This window comes from Gadus chalcogrammus, chromosome 15, assembly GCF_026213295.1.
Source record: "Gadus chalcogrammus isolate NIFS_2021 chromosome 15, NIFS_Gcha_1.0, whole genome shotgun sequence".
In the NCBI taxonomy this organism is placed as follows: Eukaryota; Metazoa; Chordata; class Actinopteri; order Gadiformes; family Gadidae; genus Gadus; species Gadus chalcogrammus.
This window is the reverse complement of record NC_079426.1, coordinates 1,353,340-1,372,485: the sequence shown is the minus strand read 5'-3', so window position 1 is coordinate 1,372,485 and position 19,146 is coordinate 1,353,340. Positions and strand designations below refer to the sequence as shown.

At 46.3% G+C, this 19,146-nt stretch overlaps 4 protein-coding genes across 4 annotated transcripts in view; all 4 read left to right on the top strand.

Moving 5' to 3' along the window:
* The first annotated feature begins 15 nt into the window (after positions 1-15).
* Positions 16-3,386, top strand: LOC130404344 (E3 ubiquitin-protein ligase TRIM39-like). Its single transcript, XM_056609021.1, has 3 exons — positions 16-116; positions 789-1,082; positions 1,187-3,386. Exon 3 carries the CDS (start codon positions 1,189-1,191, stop codon positions 2,593-2,595), a length of 1,407 nt encoding a protein of 468 aa, XP_056464996.1. The 5' UTR covers positions 16-116; positions 789-1,082; positions 1,187-1,188; the 3' UTR covers positions 2,596-3,386.
* Positions 3,387-4,932: 1,546 nt separating this feature from the next.
* The window catches only part of LOC130404339 (E3 ubiquitin-protein ligase TRIM39-like), a 33,843-nt gene continuing 19,629 nt past the window's right edge, over positions 4,933-19,146 (top strand). The window contains exon 1 of the mRNA XM_056609017.1: positions 4,933-5,288. The gene's annotated coding sequence lies outside the window, so the exon portion shown is untranslated. The remainder of the gene's footprint in view (positions 5,289-19,146) is intronic.
* On the top strand, positions 6,296-8,747 carry LOC130404341 (E3 ubiquitin-protein ligase TRIM39-like). Its single transcript, XM_056609019.1, has 2 exons — positions 6,296-6,504; positions 6,608-8,747. The coding sequence occupies exon 2, from the start codon at positions 6,610-6,612 to the stop codon at positions 8,230-8,232; it is 1,623 nt and encodes a 540-aa protein (XP_056464994.1). The 5' UTR covers positions 6,296-6,504; positions 6,608-6,609; the 3' UTR covers positions 8,233-8,747.
* On the top strand, positions 14,836-17,175 carry LOC130404340 (E3 ubiquitin-protein ligase TRIM39-like). Its single transcript, XM_056609018.1, has 2 exons — positions 14,836-14,963; positions 15,524-17,175. The coding sequence occupies exon 2, from the start codon at positions 15,526-15,528 to the stop codon at positions 17,149-17,151; it is 1,626 nt and encodes a 541-aa protein (XP_056464993.1). The 5' UTR covers positions 14,836-14,963; positions 15,524-15,525; the 3' UTR covers positions 17,152-17,175.

Sequence of the window (19,146 nt, the reverse complement as noted above, 5' to 3'; positions counted from 1 at the left end):
TGTTCAGGAAACGAAACTTAAGGTTCATAGAGACCAAAGCCAACCGACGTGGAAGCAGTTCTCTCTTTCAGGAGAAATAGTTTGGAACTAATAGTCTGACAGACAATATCAACTAGGTAAGTTAAAGCACACAACTTTGAGGCGTAGTTAAAACCTCTCTTCCTGTCATTGAATTCGAAATCTATAATTGCTCAATACATAAACCTTGAGTTTATTATCTTGAGTTTGGATTTTTATTTATTTCTCTCTTGATATTATGACTTCATTATCACTAATATCATGCATTTAGATTTCTCCATACAGTTATTAAGTACTTTAATATGACAAGTGAATGAATATTTGTATCAGGAAGGGGGGGGGGGTTATATCGCCACAATACAGTAAGTCTTCCATCTTATACTTTGTGAATTTTCTAGGTAAAACTATTTTTAATTCAGTGGAATTAACTTCCGCATGGCTGCAAGTGTTTGTTGGCTCAGACTGAAGGTGAACTCGTCGGTCTGGTTCGTCTGCCCTACCCCGTGTCACATGACTTGGCGGTTTTATGAGGTTAGAATCTGGGAGAGGAGCCTAATATCACTGTGTTAACTTAATATGAAATAACCATAATCGCACAGGTTATCTGGGCACACATGGAGAGGGTTGTTTTTATATTAAGACTGTGGAGAAAATACCAGGAACAGTCAAAATCAAGTCAAATGTATTCTTACTCAGTTAGTCGCAACACAACTCACCACTGAATCAAAGTTTATTTTTTTTCCGGGCTCTCTGTGTCCAATCTTTTTAAGGTTGAACATATTTGAATGCCGCAAAGAAGAGACAACATCAACGCATTGAAGTAGCCTACACAGTGCATGAATGCACCAAAGTCTGAGTGTGTTCGTGGGGGCGGAGCCAAGAGTTAAGGGAGGAGCCATGTGTTAGGGGAGGAGAGGACGTCATATTGAGGAAACAAAACTTAACGTTCGAAACCAAAGCAGAGCCCGTCTACGAATATTAGACATTCTCTGACCAAAGCAACCGACGTTGAAGCTGTAAAATAAATCGCATTTTGGAACAAAAAGTCTGACAGTAAGAAAAAGGTAAGTAAAACAGCACAACTTTGAGAAAGTTAAAACCTCTCTTCCCGTTATCGAATTAGAAATCTATAATTGCTCAATACATAAACCTTGTCGTCTGTGTCTAGGAATGGCCTGTGCTAACACTTCCTGGTCTGAAGAGAACTTTTCATGTTCCATCTGTCTGGATGTGTTCAGCAGTCCAGTTTCCACCGCATGTGGACACAACTTCTGCAGAATCTGTATTACAAAGTTCTGGGATGGACAAGTCAAGTACAAATGCCCTGTTTGCAACAAGCTTTTCAACACAAGACCTGATCTACAGGTCAATACCTTCTTATCAGAGCTGGCTGCTCAGATTAGAACAACCGTACTAGTAAAAGAGCAGCCCTGTGTTGAACCAGCAGAAGTTCCCTGTGACGTCTGTACTGGGACCCAGCAGAAGGCTGTGAAGTCCTGTCTAATGTGTTTTACCTCTTACTGCCAAACCCAGCTGGGGAAGACGGTGACTGACGTTCCGCAGAAGATCCAGGAGAGAAAACAAAAGATTAAGGAGATCAAAGACACAGTGGAACTGAGCAACAAAGACGCAGACAGAGAGATAGCCCAAGGTGGGCAGGTCTTCACTGCTCTGATAGGCTGTGTTGAAAAGGGCCGGGATGAATTCAACCAAACAGTGAAAGAGAAACTGAAATCCACAGTGAAACGAGCTGAAGACCTCATCAAAGAGCTGGAGCAGGAAATAGAAGATCTGACCAATAGAAGCTCAGAGGTGAAGCGGCTCTCACACACTGAAGACCACCTCCACTTCCTCCAGACCTTCAGATCCCTGAAGGATCCTCCACCCACCAGGGACTGGACCACGGTGGAGGTCCGTCCTCCGTCATACGTAGGGACCTTGAGGAGATCCCTGGATCAGCTGGAGGAGACACTGAACATGGAGATGAAGAAGCTGCGCGATGCTGAACTGAAGTGGGTCCAGCAGTATGAAGTAGATGTGACTCTGGATCCTGATACAGCTCATCCCAAGCTCATCCTGTCTGAGGATGGGAAACAAGTACATGATGGAGGTGAAGAGAAGGAACTCCCAGACAACCCTAAGAGATTTACAGAGTATACATCCGTTCTCACAAGGCAGAGCTTCTCCTCAGGGAGATTTTACTTTGAGGTCCAGGTTAAAGACAAGACTGCATTGTGGTTAGGATTGGCCAGAGAGTCCATCGACAGAAAAGGTGAGACAGAGGGGACCCCTGAGACGGGTTACTGGACTCTTTACTACGACAATGATGAGTTGGTATTTAGTGATAACCCTTCTGTCGATCTCCCTCTGAGAGCTGAGCTCCAGAAGGTGGGGGTGTTTGTTGATTATGATGAGGGTCTGGTCTCCTTCTATGATGTGGAAGCCAGGGTTCATATCTACTCTGCTACTGGCTGCACCTTCACTGAGCCTCTCTATCCAATCCTCGATCCAGGTGATCATGAAGAAGGTAGAAACTCTGCCCCCCTGATCATCTCACCTGTCAATCAAACAGACTAGGACCTTTGTTTGATAATAAAATAATCAAACGACCAAAACAACTAAAGTTGTTTCCTGAATTAGAATAGAATTAGAATCTCTACTATGTGAGATCTGAGAGATCTGCATTAATGTCGTACTGCTGTCATTTAACGAGGAGAATATTTGTAAGAATTAACCCTGCAGTTGTGCAATATAACACTTTATAAAGGGTTATATTACACTCCATTTATGTGTCTGTTTTCCTTTTATTTATTTTACATGTTTAAAGATATAAAATTGGTTGCAGTTATGTAGAACATGTTTAGAGGATTAACATGTATATATAATAAAAAAAATTAACAGTTCTATTGGTTTTAATTTCTGATCATGTAATGACCAAACAATTCAATGTTCTTGCACTTTTTTTTTTTGGATTTTAATAAAAAGAAAAGGCAAATATTGTTATGTGTTGGGGCATACATTATAATTGTAATGGATCATTTCAGGGAAATAGATACATTCCAGTCAAATAGTGCTCAGTATAAATACTGTTTCTGTAATAAAAAAAAGTGTGATACAAAAAATAAAATTGTTTATTTCTAAACCCTTAATTTTGATGATCTGAGATTGATGGAACGTTTTAAATCATTGAAGAAATGTAACGGTTTGTAGTTGATGATCCAGTAAATTAATCTCCAATATACAACAACCCAACATGTGTTACACACTTACACAAAGGTCACAGTGACTACGTGTAAAGATACTCCCCATGTGTGTGAGTACCGTGACTTTGTCTGGTCAGCTCTCCTCTCCTCTCCATCATCTCCTCTCCTCTCTCCTCTCCTCTCTCCTCTCTCTTCTCTATCCCTCTCCTCTCTTCTCCTCTCCATCCTTTCCTCTCTTCTCTTCCTTCTCTCCTCTCCTCTCCCTTCTCTCCTCTCCTCTCTCTTCTCCTCCTCTCTCTTATCTCTGCTCTCCTCTCTAGCTTATCTAGGATTGTGTTCATTAGTGTTGTACATTACACATTAATGTTTATGTTTATCATTAATTAATGTAGATGAGTAAGAGCCGACGCATCCGGTCGTGATCCGGGGAGAGCAGAGGAGGAGGCAGCGACAGAGGAGCTTGATGGGTCTGGTCTGGTCGGGGGGGCTGGTGACGTTGTTGTGCAATTAATTGTGCAATTATTGTAATTGCACAATTACAATAATTGTTTTTAATATTGTTGTGGATTATCTGTTGCCAGTCTACGGCCCATTTAGAACATTGGAAGAAAACATATTCCTCAGATTTATATGAAGTTAAGTTAAGTTAAGTTAAGGTATCCTTTATTCTCTTCCTCTGCTCTTGACCCGTCCGGGAGCTGGTGAACACACACACACAGAGGAGTGACCTTGTCCACACACACGGGGGCACACACACACACGGGGGCACACACACACACGGGGGGTACCCCGGCGTTCCCGGAGCAGTGGGCGGCCGCAGTGCAGCCCGGGGGCTTCAGGTGCCTTGCTCAAGGGAACCTCCTCTGTGGACGAGGACGGAGGAGAGTGCTGCACAACGACTCCCCCCGTCCACATAGCTCACCTACCGGTCGGGACTCGACCCGGTCACCCTCCGGTTACCGGACCACCTCCTTAACCAGTAGCCCCCGGACGCCCCGCGGACGTTCAGAGGGAGGGGCGGTATATAGAAACACTGAGGAGCCCAACACAGATAACATGTTTAGGGAAGTGAAAGTCCTGCTCTGAGTGAGCTAGTGTGCTCCGTGTGCGGAGGGCTAGTGAGGGGGCAGAGGAGCAGAGAGGATCCAGAGGAAGGCCCAAGCCCCTCCAAGAGGTGGAGGACCACCACAGGGCAACACCCTCCCCATGTGGAGGCTGTGGGGGGGCCGGAGGACGCCTCTGAGGCCCGTGTAGACCCGGGGGGGGGGGGGGGGGGGTGTCTCCGGCCGGATCCCGGGACACAGACGGAGCTGACAGAGGACTCAGCTCGTCTGGAGGTGTTGAGCGCTCCGACCACAGCTCCCCCCGTATCTCCTCCTCCTGCAGGACCCGCCTGACGACCTGCAGCACAGGTCAGACAGATGGAGGGTTAGATATGAAGGGCTGAACGGAGGGATGGATGGGTTAATAGACTCACTAACGGTCTGTGTGGTCTCAGCAGACTTTGACGCTCTGTACGAGGAGCTGCAGCAGCTGGGACAGGGAGGCTTCGGGAGTGTCTTTGCTGGCTGCCGGAAAGAGGACCGTCTGCCTGTAAGAGTGACGCCACAAAGCCACACTCTGTGGAAGCACATACGTGTCTGATTCACGGCGTCCTCTGTTAAACACTAAAGCAGTGAGCTGGTGTCTTTGTTGCTTAGGTCGCTATGAAGCACATCCCCATGGCCAAGGTCACAATGACACAGGAGGTGAGTAGCTTTAATCGTGTTATTACCTACAGTAATGTTACGACTCTGCTTATGATGGCGATCACATGCTCATGTTGAATCAATCAACCTGTTGGGAGGACTGCCGTTCTCCTGGTCTTGGCTCTGTAGCCGAGACCAGCTGGGTTTGAGTGTTTCAGGACTAGCTCCCTCTGTCTATCTACTCTCTGTGGTTCAGACGGTTGAAGGGCGGCTGACGGACTTCCCGCTGGAGGTGTCTTTGATGCTGAGGGCCGCTGAAGACCGCCCGGACCCGGGGGGCCCCGGCGCCGTGGTCCACAGCCGCAACAAATCAAAAAAGGTCACATTCAAACAAAAGAATAAGGCGGAGTTTGGATTTTTATTTATTTCTCTCTTAATATTATGACTTCAGTATCATTAATATCATGTATTTCAATTTCTCCATTCAGTTATTAAGGACATTACTAGTGAAGGAATATGTGCATGGGGGTGGGAGGGTTAATATCATCAATTATTTGTGAATACATTTCTCCACGTGCAGAGCTCTAGGAAACGCGTCGTGTTGCGTTATTCAGAAAAGGTACTCCAGTCAGGATCGCTTTTAACTCTCTTCATTTGGCCTGGTTTCGGTGTGGTAAACATGAAACAATAGGAGGGGAATTGTATATACACGTGGAGCGACGCTTAGCGGAGCATCCGAGGTTAACCTGCCTCTAGTATCTCTGACCTCTTCTGGGTCCTGCTCTGTATGGAATAGGCGCGGCCTATATGACGTACTACGTCATCTGATTGGCTATGGTTTTGAGAGCCCGCCTCCGGCCATCCTCATATGTGTAATGATGCTGCCATCTTGTGGCCATGAGCAGTTATTACAGCTTTTATGTTTGGTGCTCCTCCCTTGGGGCTATGTGCAGATATTGCAGCTTATGTGCTTATTTGAGTCACAGTTCTCACATGTTGCTGATATGCGATCCCCACCATACTTTTATTAACAATACAGTAAATCTTCCATCTTATAATTTGTGAATTTTCTAGGTAAACCTACTTTTAATTCAGTGTAATTAACTGCCGTGCATTGCATTGCCGTGGGTACTACGGTGACGGTTTCTGTGCGCCCTAACAGTTGCTCCCGCGCCCCCTCCCTTCTCCGTTTGTTTCGTGATTTTATATTAAGACTGTGGAGAAAATACTAGGCACAGTCAAAATCAAGTCAAATGTATTCTTACAGCTCTTTCTCAGTTAGTCGCAACACAACTCACCACTGAATCAAAAAGTTATTTTTTTTCCCGGGCTCTCTGTGTCCAATCTTTTTAAGGTTGAACATATTTGAATGCCGCAAAGAAGAGAAAACATCAACGCATTGAAGGAGCCTACACAGTGCGTGAATGCACCAAAGTCTGAGTGTGTTCATGGGGGCGGAGCCAAGGGTTAAGGGAGGAGCCATGTGTTAGGGGAGGAGAGGACGTCATATTGAGGAAACGAAACCAAAGAGCTGTTCTCCCGTTCAGGAGAAAATAAATCGCATTTTGGGACAAAAAGTCTGACAGTAAGAACAAGTAAGTAAATCAGCACAACTTTGAGAAAGTTAAAACATCTCTTCCCGTTATCGAATTAGAAATCTGTATTGCCCAATACATAAATCTTGTCGTCTGTGTCTAGGAATGGCCTGTGCTAACACTTCCTGGTCCGAAGAGAACTTTTCATGTTCCATCTGTCTGGATGTGTTCAGCAGTCCAGTTACCACCACATGTGGACACAACTTCTGCAGAACCTGTATTACAAAGTTCTGGGATGAACAAGTCAAGTACAAATGTCCTGTTTGCAACAAGCTTTTCAACACAAGACCTGATCTACAGGTCAATACCTTCTTATCAGAGCTGGCTGCTCAGTTTAGAACAACCGTACGAGTAAAAGAGCAGCCTTGTGTTGAACCAGGAGAAGTTCCCTGTGACGTCTGTACTGGGACCCAGCAGAAGGCTGTGAAGTCCTGCCTGATGTGTTTTACCTCTTACTGCCAAACCCACCTGGAGCCACATCAGAGAGTCGCTGGCCTGAAGAAACATCGGCTGGTCGAGCCTATGGACCGTCTGGAAGACAGGATGTGTAAGAAACACGACCGACTTCTGGAGCTCTTCTGCCGGACTGAACAGGTGTGTGTGTGTCAGTTCTGCAGAGAGGCAGACCACAAGTCCCATCCTGTTGTACCTCTAAAGGAGGAATATGAAGTGAAGACGGCCCTGCTGGGGAAGATAGAGGCTGAAGTTCCGCAGATGATCCAGGAGAGAAAACTAAAGATTAAGGAGATCAAAGACACAGTGGAACTGAGCAACAAAGATGCAGACAGAGAGATAGCCCATGGTGGGCAGGTCTTCACTGCTCTGATAGGCTGTGTTGAAAAGGGCCGGGATGAATTCAACCAAACGGTTCAAGAGAAACTGAAATCCACCGTGAAACGAGCTGAAGACCTCATCAAAGAGCTGGAGCAGGAAATAGAAGATCTGACCAATAGAAGATCAAAGGTGAAGCGGCTCTCACACACTGAAGACCACCTCCACTTCCTCCAGACCTTCAGATCCCTGAAGGATCCTCCACCCACCAGGGACTGGACCACGGTGGAGGTCCGTCCTCCGTCATACGTAGGGACCTTGAGGAGATCCCTGGATCAGCTGGAGGAGACACTGAACATGGAGATGAAGAAGCTGCCTGATAGTGAACTGAAGAGGGTCCAGCAGTATGAAGTAGATGTGACTCTGGATCCTGATACAGCTTATCCCTGTCTCATCCTGTCTGAGGATGGGAAACAAGTACATGATGGAGGTGTGTGGAAGGACCTCCCAGACAACCCTAAGAGATTTACATACTATGCATGTGTTCTCACGAGGCAGAGCTTCTCCTCAGGGAGATTTTACTTTGAGGTCCAGGTTAAAGACAAGACTGTATGGTGGTTAGGAGTGGCCAGAGAGTCCATCGACAGAAAAGGTGAGACAGTGTGGACCCCTGAGACGGGTTACTGGACTCTTCTCTACACCAAGGAGGGGTTGGCATTTAGTGATAACCCTGATGTCGATCTCCCTCTGAGAGCTGGGCTCCAGAAGGTGGGGGTGTTTGTTGATTATGATGAGGGTCTGGTCTCCTTCTATGATGTGGAAGCCAGGGTTCATATCTACTCTGCTACTGGCTGCACCTTCACTGAGCCTCTCTATCCAATCCTCGATGATGGTGATATAAACTCTGCCCCCCTGATCATCTCACCTGTCAATCAACAGACTAGGACCCTTGTTTGATATTAATAATCAAACAACCAAAACAACTAATGTTGTTTCCTGAATGAGAATAGAATTAGAATCTCTACTATGTGAGATCTGCATTAATGTCATACTGCTGTCATTTAACGAGGAGAATATATTTAAGAATTAACCCTGTAGTTGTGTAATATAACCCTTTCAAAAGGGTTATATTACACTCCATTTATGTGTCTGTTTTCCTTTATTTCTTTTACACGTTTAAAGATATAATATTTTTTGCAGTTATATAGAACATGTTTAGAGGATTAACCCGTATAAATAATAATTTGAAAATTGAATATATATCAGAATATTTAATGACAAAACAATCCAATGTCTTACACTTGTGATTTTAATAAAAGAAAATGCAAATATTGTAATGCGTAGGCCTTCATTATCATTGTAATGGATCATTTCAGGGGAATAGATACATTCCAGTCAAATAGTGTTCAGTATTAATACTGTTTCTGTAAAATACTGTTTCTGTAAGTGTGATACAAAAAATAAAATTCTTTATTTCTAAAAACCCTTATTTTTATTATTTCGAGATTGATGGAACGTTTTAAAACATTGAAGAAATCTAAAAGTTTGTTGTTGATGAACCATTAAATTAATCTCCAATGTACAACAACCCACCATGTGTTACACACTTACACAAAGGTCACAGTGACTACATGTAAAGATACTCCCCATGTGTGTGAGTACTGTGACTTTGTGTTGTCAGCTCTCCTCTCTCCATCCTCTCCTCTCAATCCTCTCTTCTCATCCCCTCTCTTTTCTCCTCCTCTATTATCTCTGCTCTCCTCTCTAGCTCATCTAGGATTGTGTTCATTATTGTCATACATCATTCATTCAGTGATGTACGACAATGTCAAAGGTCACCCCATTTAGATTGGTGAATCTAAAATAGATGTAGTACAACAGAACTCCCTCTGGGGGAGCTGCACACCTTGCATGTTATGGAGGAACAACACCTTTTATCTATCTCTTTGATCTTACAAGGCTTGAGGAACATGGTTAACGAATAAATCCAATCAAATTAAAACATAATCTCCTTCATTCAGGAAACGCGAAACCTTTATGGATTTCTCGCTGTTGGAAAATGCCTTGTAAACTCTCTGTTGGCATGTTTAGAACATGAATCTTTAGAGTTTACTTTTAGTAGAAGAAGCTGTTGGGAGCGGATGATCGACCAATGAGAGGACAGAGAAGGTGGAGATGAGGAGGAGCATGTGTGAGTAGTAGATCACATACTTTCACTTTTACCTATTTTGATCGTGCGTACTTCCGGCCCCAGACAGGAAGTAGTGGGGCCTCTGTGCCAGATGTGTGTGTGTGTGTGTGTGTGTGTGTGTGTGTGTGTGTGTGTGTGTGTGTGTGTGTGTGTGTGTGTGTGTGTGTGTGTGTGCGTGTGTGTGTGTCTGTGTGTGTGTGTGTGTGTGTGTGTCTGTGTGTCTGTGTGTGTGTGTGCGTGTGTGCCATGCCTGTGAGTATACCTCCACAGTCTCCTGCAGCGTCCTCACAGCCCTCTCCTTCTCCTGCAGCATTAACCGGAGTGCAGGGTCCATCTCTGTGACGTCGCGCTCCAAGGCCTTGGGTTTGCTGTCCAGCAACAAAAGAAGCCCCTAGCACTGACGTTAGCGGAGCTAGTTGTTCTCTTCTGACGTAAAGGGATTCTGTTCAGTAAATACCTGCCAGCTCTGACCCCGCAGCACCTGCCAACTACCGCCCCGTCTCCATGAATCGGACGCGCACGTCGGCATTGAATGTCTTTCGACTGCTACGCTGATGACACCCAACTCCACGTCAAAACAAAGCCCCCCCCCTCTGCAGCCCTCTCCACACTCTGCGCCGGCCTGGAGGAGACACAGGCCTGGAGGACGGCTCACTTCCTGCTACTCAATAGCTCCAGAACGGAAGCCATCCTTGTTGGCCCTCCACGCCCGACCCGGTCACCCACCGTCACCAGCACCACCTTCTGCGGCCCCGACATCCACCCCTCCTCCTCAGGCCCCCACCTCGGGGTCAGAGCGGACCCCCACCTGACCTCTGAGGCCCCCACCTCGGGGTCAGAGCGGACCCCCACCTGACCTCTGAGGCCCCGACATCCACCCCTCCTCCTCAGGCCCCCACCTCGGGGTCAGAGTGGACCCCCACCTGACCTCTGAGGCCCCCACCTCGGGGTCAGAGCGGACCCCCACCTGACCTCTGAGGCCCCCACCTCGGGGTCAGAACGGACCCCCACCTGACCTCTGAGGCCCCGACATCCACCCCTCCTCCTCAGGCCCCCACCTCGGGGTCAGAGTGGACCCCCACCTGACCTCTGAGGCCCCCACCTCGGGGTCAGAGTGGACCCCCACCTGACCTCTGAGGCCCCGACATCCACCCCTCCTCCTCAGGCCCCCACCTCGGTGTCAGAACGGACCCCCACCTGACCTCTGAGGCCCCCACCTCGGGGTCAGAGCGGACCCCCACCTGACCTCTGAGGCCCCCACCTCGGGGTCAGACCGGACCCCCACCTGACCTCTGCGGCCCCGACATCCACCCCTCCTCCTCAGACCCCCACCTCGGGGTCAGAGTGGACCCCCACCTGACCTCTGAGGCCCCCGTTAAACACCTTCGCAAAACCTGAGGCTTGAAATCTAAATGTTTTGAGGCTATTTGTGTCCAACATGAAAGGCCAAGCGCTGCATATTTTTAGAAATAATGCCACAAGCAGGCAGAATGTAAACCGCCTATATTCCAAATTGCTAAGCGTTTTGCCGCTAATATTAATATCCTACTATTGAGAAGAATTTTAACATCTTGCATAAATTAGTGCAAGCTTTTGGATAATTAGTAGCCATGTAAAGTAAATAGCAGTGGAAATCCTGACTGCACTTCTGCTATGAAAACCATGGATTGATTTTCAGCGCTGCCCGCTGCCCGCGAGGCACCACCACCACCACCACCACCCCCACCACCACCACCACCACCACCACCACCTCCACCACCACCACCACCATCACCACCACCTCCACCACCACCACCACCACCACCACCATCACCACCACCTCCTCCACCACCACCACCATCACCACCACCACCACCACCACCACCACCCCCACCACCACCCCCACCACCACCACCACCACCACCACCACCACCACCACCTCCACCACCACCACCACCACCTCCACCACCACCACCACCACCACCACCACCACCACCACCACACTGCGGCGGGGGTGGTGCCTCGGCAGTCGTTTGAGATTCATAACACCGTCTGGAGGCGCACACAGCTTTTGGCCGTGATAATATATATTATATGATATAGATATCTATGTATAAAATGATATTATTTAGATAAAGAGCTCCTGGACTCCCGCCGGAGCACCCGGAGTGTTCTAGAATATTTTCAGAACACGGCCGAAGGCTGTGTGCACCTCGCCATTAAGATCCATCCACTGTAAACAGAGCGCATGGTCCCGGGGCCTCAAGCTGCTCAGGGCCACACCCCCACCCTCCTCCCCCCCCCCAGAGCAGTGGTCCACACACACAGGTCCACACACAGAGGTCCACACACAGAGGTCCACACACAGAGGTCCACACACACAGGTCCACACACAGAGGTCCACACACAGAGGTCCACACACAGAGGTCCACACACAGAGGTCCACACACACAGGTCCACACACAGAGGTCCACACACAGAGGTCCACACACAGAGGTCCACACACATGGGGGTACACCGGCCCTCCCGGAGCAGTGGGCAGCCGTGGTGCAGCGCCCGGGAGCAGGGGGGGGCTTCAGGTGCCTTGCTCGAGGGCACCTCCTCTGTGGAAGAGGACATAGGAGAGTGCTGCACAACTACTCCCCCCGTCCACATAGCTCACCTACCGGTCGGGACTCGACCCGGTCACCCTCCGGTTACCGGACCACCTCCTTAACCAGTAGCCCCCGGACGCCAGTTTGCTTGTAGTTCAAGTCAATCCTTAAACCCGTTTCTGAATTCACTGTAACACGCTGTGGATTAATAAGTGTCAACCACTAACCAGTGAACAGTAGAAAGCCCCTCATACAGTCTGGGCCGGAGGGCCCTGCTGCCCCCAGCTGGTACCTTGTCCACGTGGTTCACCACCGCAAGCATCCTCGCTGTCACAGTCATCCTGCCGTACTTCTTGGACTAGAAATGAAGCACAAAACGTGAATGAATACTGAGGGTGACCCGTTATAATCACAGTAATATGAGAATACGTTAGGAACAGCGACCATACCTCTGCATGGTCCACCACCAGAACCAATCCACTGTTCTGGTTCTGCTGATCTGGAACTTCATCTGCTCAGAGCTTTTCTAAATAATGAAATGAAAGTTGCACATGTATGGTTGTTTTGGTCTAGTTTTCATGTTCTGTCATAATTTATTTAAATTATTCAGCTGTTAAAAAAATATAACGTGATAAAGGAACTGCACAAGCCATGAAAACACTATGTGAACAACAACTTGTTAGAGATAGTTTATATCGTTTTTTAAGGGTATTTGTTTCATATTTGATCACTTGAGGTCGTTTTTTCAGCCTGTCCCAGCCATGTCCCTGGAAAAACATGCAATAAATAAGAGAAAGGACGAATTAGAAAGCAAAATAAAGATATAAAAAAAAAATGCATTTGTCATCCGAAAAAAATAAATATGATGTTAGTGACTTAATTATAAAAAAATAACGGGAACTGTCCAAGGCAGGCCACTCGAGGGCAGTGAGGCCGTTGTTTCCAGATTGAGTTTGATAGACAGATAGCAGCAGGATTAAAGTTATAAATCATTATATCATCATTAACCAATCTATATAATGCATTGATTAAGTTACAGCAGCATCTTGTGATAATGCTCCCCGAATGCACTTTGGGGAAAACACTGGCGTGATACTGTGTTGTGTGTGCATAGATCGGCTATTACATATGCATGACAGTAGGTGGCAATGTCAGGTTGCTAGAAGACCACGAGATTTAGAGTTCAAGTTTTACCAATGTAGTCAAAGTTGTGTTCTCAAGGTTAACGCATGCAAATAGAGAGGTACTACTCATAACAAGAAGATACAATAAATGTTGGTATGTTTCAACATTTGATAATTAAGACACAATATTGTGCGTGTGTGTGTGTGTGTGTGTGTGTGTGTGTGTGTGTGTGTGTGTGTGTGTGTGTGTGTGTGTGTGTGTGCGTGCGTGCGTGCGTGCGTGCGTGCGTGCGTGCGTGCGTGCGTGCGTGCGTGCGTGCGTGCGTGCGTGCGTGCGTGCGTGCGTGCGTGCGTGCGTGCGTGCGTGTGTGTGTGTTTGTGTGTGTGTGTCTATGCCTGTGTGTGAAGTGCTGAGCGAGTTCAACTCCAAACTCCAAGCTGTTCTGGGTTTGATCCCCAATGTCTGCAGCCTAACCTGTTTTATCCTATAGAGCAAGATGCCCCCTAACCACCCCTGTTCCATTACCACATATATCCTTAAACACTGTCTAACCCCTCCCTGTTCCATTACCACATATATCCTTAAACACTGTCTAACCCCTCCCTGTTCCATTACCACATATATCCTTAAACACTGTCTAACCCCTCCCTGTTCCATTACCACACATATCCTTAAACACTGTCTAACCCCTCCCTGTTCCATTACCACATATATCCTTAAACACTGTCTAACCCCTCCCTGTTCCATTACCACATATATCCTTAAACACTGTCCAACCCCTCCCTGTTCCATTACCACATATATCCTCCAACACTGTCTCACCCCTCCCTGATCCATTACCACATATATCCTTAAACACTGTCTAACCCCTCCCTGCTCCATTACCACATATATCCTTAAACACTGTCTAACCCCTCCCTGTTCCATTACCACATATATCCTTAAACACTGTCTAACCCCTCCCTGTTCCATTACCACATATATCCTAAAACACTGTCTAACCCCTCCCTGTTCCATTACCACATATATCCTTAAACACTGTCTAACCCCTCCCTGTTCCATTACCACACATATCCTTAAACACTGTCTAACCCCTCCCTGTTCCATTACCACATATATCCTTAAACACTGCCTAACCCCTCCCTGTTCCATTACCACATATATCCTTAAACACTGTCTAACCCCTCCCTGCTCCATTACCACATATATCCTTAAACACTGTCTAACCCCTACCTGTTCCATTACCACATATATCCTTAAACACTGTCCAACCCCTCCCTGTTCCATTACCACATATATCCTTAAACACTGTTTAACCCCTCCCTGCTCCTGGCAGCTTGCATACAAATGTCAAACACAAGGAGGGTCTACGTATGAGGGCGGGCCGTCGGTCCACAGCCGCAATAAATCATAAAGAAATAAACCACTAAACCACAAACTTGATTTTTACCCGGAGTCACTGTGTCGGGTCATTTTAAGGTTGAACATATTGAATGTCGCAAAGAAGAGAGAACATATCAACGCATTTTAACCTGCCTTTACTGAATGCGCCCACATTCAGGGTGTGAACGTTTGAAACGTCAGTAAACCGTGGGGGCGGAGCCAGGTGTTAGGGGAGGAGCCGGGTGTTAGGGGAGGAGCCGGGCGTTAGGGGAGGAGCCAGGTGGTACGGAGAGGACGTCTTGTTCAGGAAACGAAACTTAAGGTTCATAGAGACCAAAGCCAACCGACGTGGAAGCAGTTCTCTCTTTCAGGAGAAATAGTTTGGAACAAATAGTCTGACAGACAGTATCAACTAGGTAAGTTAAAGCACACAACTTTGAGGCGTAGTTAAAACCTCTCTTCCTGTCATTGAATTAGAAATCTATAATTGCTCAATACATAAACCTTGAGTTTATCATCTTGAGTTTGGATTTTTATTTATTTCTCTCTTGATATTAAGACTTCATTATCACTAATATCATGCATTTAGATTTCTCCATACAGTTATTAAGTACTTTAATATGACATGTGAATGAATATTTGTATCAGGAAGGGGGGGGGGGGGGGTATATCGCCCCCATACTGTTATAAACAATACAGTAAGTCTTCCATCTTATACTTTGTGAATTTTCTTGGTAAAACAATTTTTAATTCAGTGGAATTAACTTCCGCGTTGCTGTAAGTGTTTGTTGGCTCTGACTGAAGGTGAACTTGTCGGTCTGGACTCTGGTTCCTCTGCCCGACCCAGAGTCACATGACTTGGTGGTTTTATGAGGTTAAAGTCTGGAGCCAAGCCTTTTTAAACTGCCAGTGTTAACTTAATATGAAATAATGATCTATAATTGCTCGATACATTAACCTTGTCGTCTGTGTCTAGGAATGGCCTGTGTTAACACTTCCTGGTCTGAAGAGAACTTTTCATGTTCCATCTGTCTGGATGTGTTCAACAGTCCAGTTACCACCACATGTGGACACAACTTCTGCAGAACCTGTATTACACGTTTCTGGGATGGACAAGTCAAGTACAAATGTCCTGTTTGCAACAAGCTTTTCAACACAAGACCTGATCTTCAGGTCAATACCTTCTTATCAGAGCTGGCTGCTCAGTTTAGAACAACCGTACGAGTAAAAGAGCAGCCTTGTGTTGAACCAGCAGAAGTTCCCTGTGACTTCTGTACTGGGACCCAGCAGAAGGCCGTGAAGTCCTGCCTAATGTGTTCTACCTCTTACTGCCAAACCCACCTGGAGCCACATCAGGTAGTCGCTCGCCTGCAGAAACATCGGCTGGTCGAGCCTATGTACAGTCTGGAAGACAGGATGTGTATGAAACACGAACGACTTCTGGAGCTCTTCTGCCAGACTGAACAGGTGTGTGTGTGTCTGTTGTGCACAGTGACAGACCACAAGTCCCATCCTGTTGTACCTCTAAAGGAGGAATATGAAGTGAAGACGGCCCAGCTGGGGAAGATAGAGGCTGAAGTTCCGCAGAAGATCCAGGAGAGAAAACAAAAGATTAAGGAGATCAAAGACACAGTGGAACTGAGCAACAAAGACGCAGACAGAGAGATAGCCCATGGTGGGCAGGTCTTCACTGCTCTGATAGGCTGTGTTGAAAAGGGCCGGGATGAATTCAACCAAACGGTGAAAGAGAAACTGAAATCCACAGTGAAACGAGCTGAAGACCTCATCAAAGAGCTGGAGCAGGAAATAGAAGATCTGACCAATAGAAGCTCAGAGGTGAAGCGGCTCTCACACACTGAAGACCACCTCCACTTCCTCCAGACCTTCAGATCCCTGAAGGATCCTCCACCCACCAGGGACTGGACCACGGTGGAGGTCCGTCCTCCGTCATACGTAGGGACCTTGAGGAGATCCCTGGATCAGCTGGAGGAGACACTGAACATGGAGCTGAAGAAGCTGCCTGGTGATGCTGAACTGAAGAGGGTCCAGCAGTACGAAGTAGGTGTGACTCTGGATCCTGATACAGCTTATCCCAGTCTCATCCTGTCTGAGGATGGGAAACAAGTACATGATGGAGATGAAGAGAAGGAACTCCCAGACAACCCTAAGAGATTTACAGAGTATACATGTGTTCTCACGAGGCAGAGCTTCTCCTCCGGGAGATTTTACTTTGAGGTCCATGTTAAAGACAAGACTTTATGGGGGTTAGGAGTGGCCAGAGAGTCCATCGACAGAAAAGGTGAGACAGGGTGGACCCCTGAGACGGGTTACTGGACTCTTTGGTACTTCAATGATGTGTTGGTATTTAGTGATAACCCTCATGTCTGTCTCCCTCTGAGAGCTGAGCTCCAGAAGGTGGGGGTGTTTGTTGATTATGATGAGGGTCTGGTCTCCTTCTATGATGTGGAAGCCAGGGTTCATATCTACTCTGCTACTGGCTGCACCTTCACTGAGCCTCTCTATCCAATCCTCTATCCAGGTTTACATGAAAAAGGTAGAAACTCTGCCCCCCTGATCATCTCACCTGTCAATCAAACAGACTAGGATCTTTGTTTGATAATAAAATAATCAAACGACAAAACTAATGTTGTTTCCTGAATTAGAATAGAATTAGAATCTCTACTATGTGAGATCTGAGAGATCAGCATTAATGTCATACTGCTGTCATTTAATGAGGAGAATATTTGTAAGAATTAACCCTGCAGTTGTGTAATATAACCCTTTATAAAGGGTTGTATTACACTCCATTTATGTGTCTGTTTTCCTTTATTTATTTTACATGCTTAAAGATATACAATTTGTTGCAGTTATGTAGAACATGTTAAGAGGATTAACATGTTTTAATAATAATTCATTTTTTTAACATTTCTATTGGTTTTAACTTCTGAAAATGTACTGACAAGCCGATTCAATATTCTTAAACTTGTGATTTTAAGAAAAAGAAAAGGCAAATTTTGTAATGTTTAGGCCTACATTATCATTGTAATGGATCATTTCAGGGGAAAAGATATATTGTAGTCCATTAGTGTTCAGTATAAATACTGCTTCTGTATTAAAAAAAGTGTAATACAAAAAATTAAATTGTTTATTTGTAAAACCCTTATTTTGATGATTTTGAGATTGATGGAACGTTTTAAATCATTGAAGAAATGTAAAAGTTTGTAGTTGAAATTAATCTCCAATATACAACAACCCAACATGTGTTACACACTTACACAAAGGTCACAGTGACTTCATGTGAAGATACTCCCCATGCGTGTGAGTACCGTGACTTTGTCTTGTCAGTTCTCCTCTCCTCTCTCCTTCCTCTCTTTTCTCCTCCTTCTCTCTCTTATCTCTGCTCTCTTCTCGAGCTCATCTAGGATTGTGTTCATTATTGTCGTATATTACTCATTAAGTGCGTTCACATGTCAAAGGTCACCCCATTTAGATTGGTGAATCTAAAATAGATGTAGTACAACAGAACTCCCACTGGGGGAGCTGCACACCTTGCATGTTATGGAGGAACAACACCTTTTATGTGTCTCTTCGATCATACAAGGCTTGAGGAACATGGTTAACTAATAAATCCAATCAAATTAAAATACAATCTCCTTAATCCAGGAAACGCGAAACCTTTATGGATTTCTCACTGTTGGAAAATGCCTTGTAAACTCTCTGTGGGCATGTTTAGAACATGAATCTTTAGAGTTTTACGTTTAGTTAAAGAAGCTGTTGCCAGCGGATGATCGACCAATGAGAGGACAGAGAAGGTGGAGGAGGAGCATGTGTGAGTAGTAAATCACATACTTTCACTTTCACTACTTTTGATTGTGCGTACTTCCGGTCCCAGACAGGAAGTAGTGGGGCCTATGTGCCAGATGTGTGTTTGAGTCGGATTTGTGTGTGTGTGTGCGTTTGTGTGTGTGCGTTTGTGTGAGTGCGGGTGCGTTGTGTGTGTGTGCGTGCGTGCGTGTGCGTGCGTGCGCGTGCGTGCGTATGCATGTGCAATGCCTTTTGAGTATACCTCCACAGTCTCCTGCAGCGTCATCACGGCCCTCTCCTTGCCAATTTTAAAACCCAATTGAAGACCACCCTCTTCTCCATGGCATTTTCCTGTTTTTAATTTATTTTATTCATTATTTTAATCTCACCTTTTTATCTTTTTATTACTACTATTGCGATATGCTGTCTACTTGTACTATTACTGTGATATGTTTTATACGTGTGATATGTCTCCTACTTGTGTACTTCAATTTGAGGTCAACACCCTCCCCATGTGGAGGCTGTGGGGGGGCCGGAGGACCCCTCTGAGGCCCGTGTAGACCCGGGGGGGGGGGGGGGGGGGGCGGGGTCTCCGGCCGGATCCCGGGACACAGACGGAGCTGACAGAGGACTCAGCTGGTCTGGAGGTGTTGAGCGCTCCGACCACAGCTCCCCCTGTATCTCCTCCTCCTGCAGGACCCGCCTGACGACCTGCAGCACAGGTCAGACAGATGGAGGGTTGGATATGAAGGGCTGAACGGAGGGATGGATGGGTTAATAGACTCAGTAACGGTC

Excerpts from the sequence above, each read along its gene's own strand:
- LOC130404344 (XM_056609021.1), top strand. The coding sequence starts at position 1,189 with ATGGCCTGTGCTAACACTTCCTGGTCTGAAGAGAACTTTTCATGTTCC.
- LOC130404341 (XM_056609019.1), top strand. The coding sequence starts at position 6,610 with ATGGCCTGTGCTAACACTTCCTGGTCCGAAGAGAACTTTTCATGTTCC.
- LOC130404340 (XM_056609018.1), top strand. The coding sequence starts at position 15,526 with ATGGCCTGTGTTAACACTTCCTGGTCTGAAGAGAACTTTTCATGTTCC.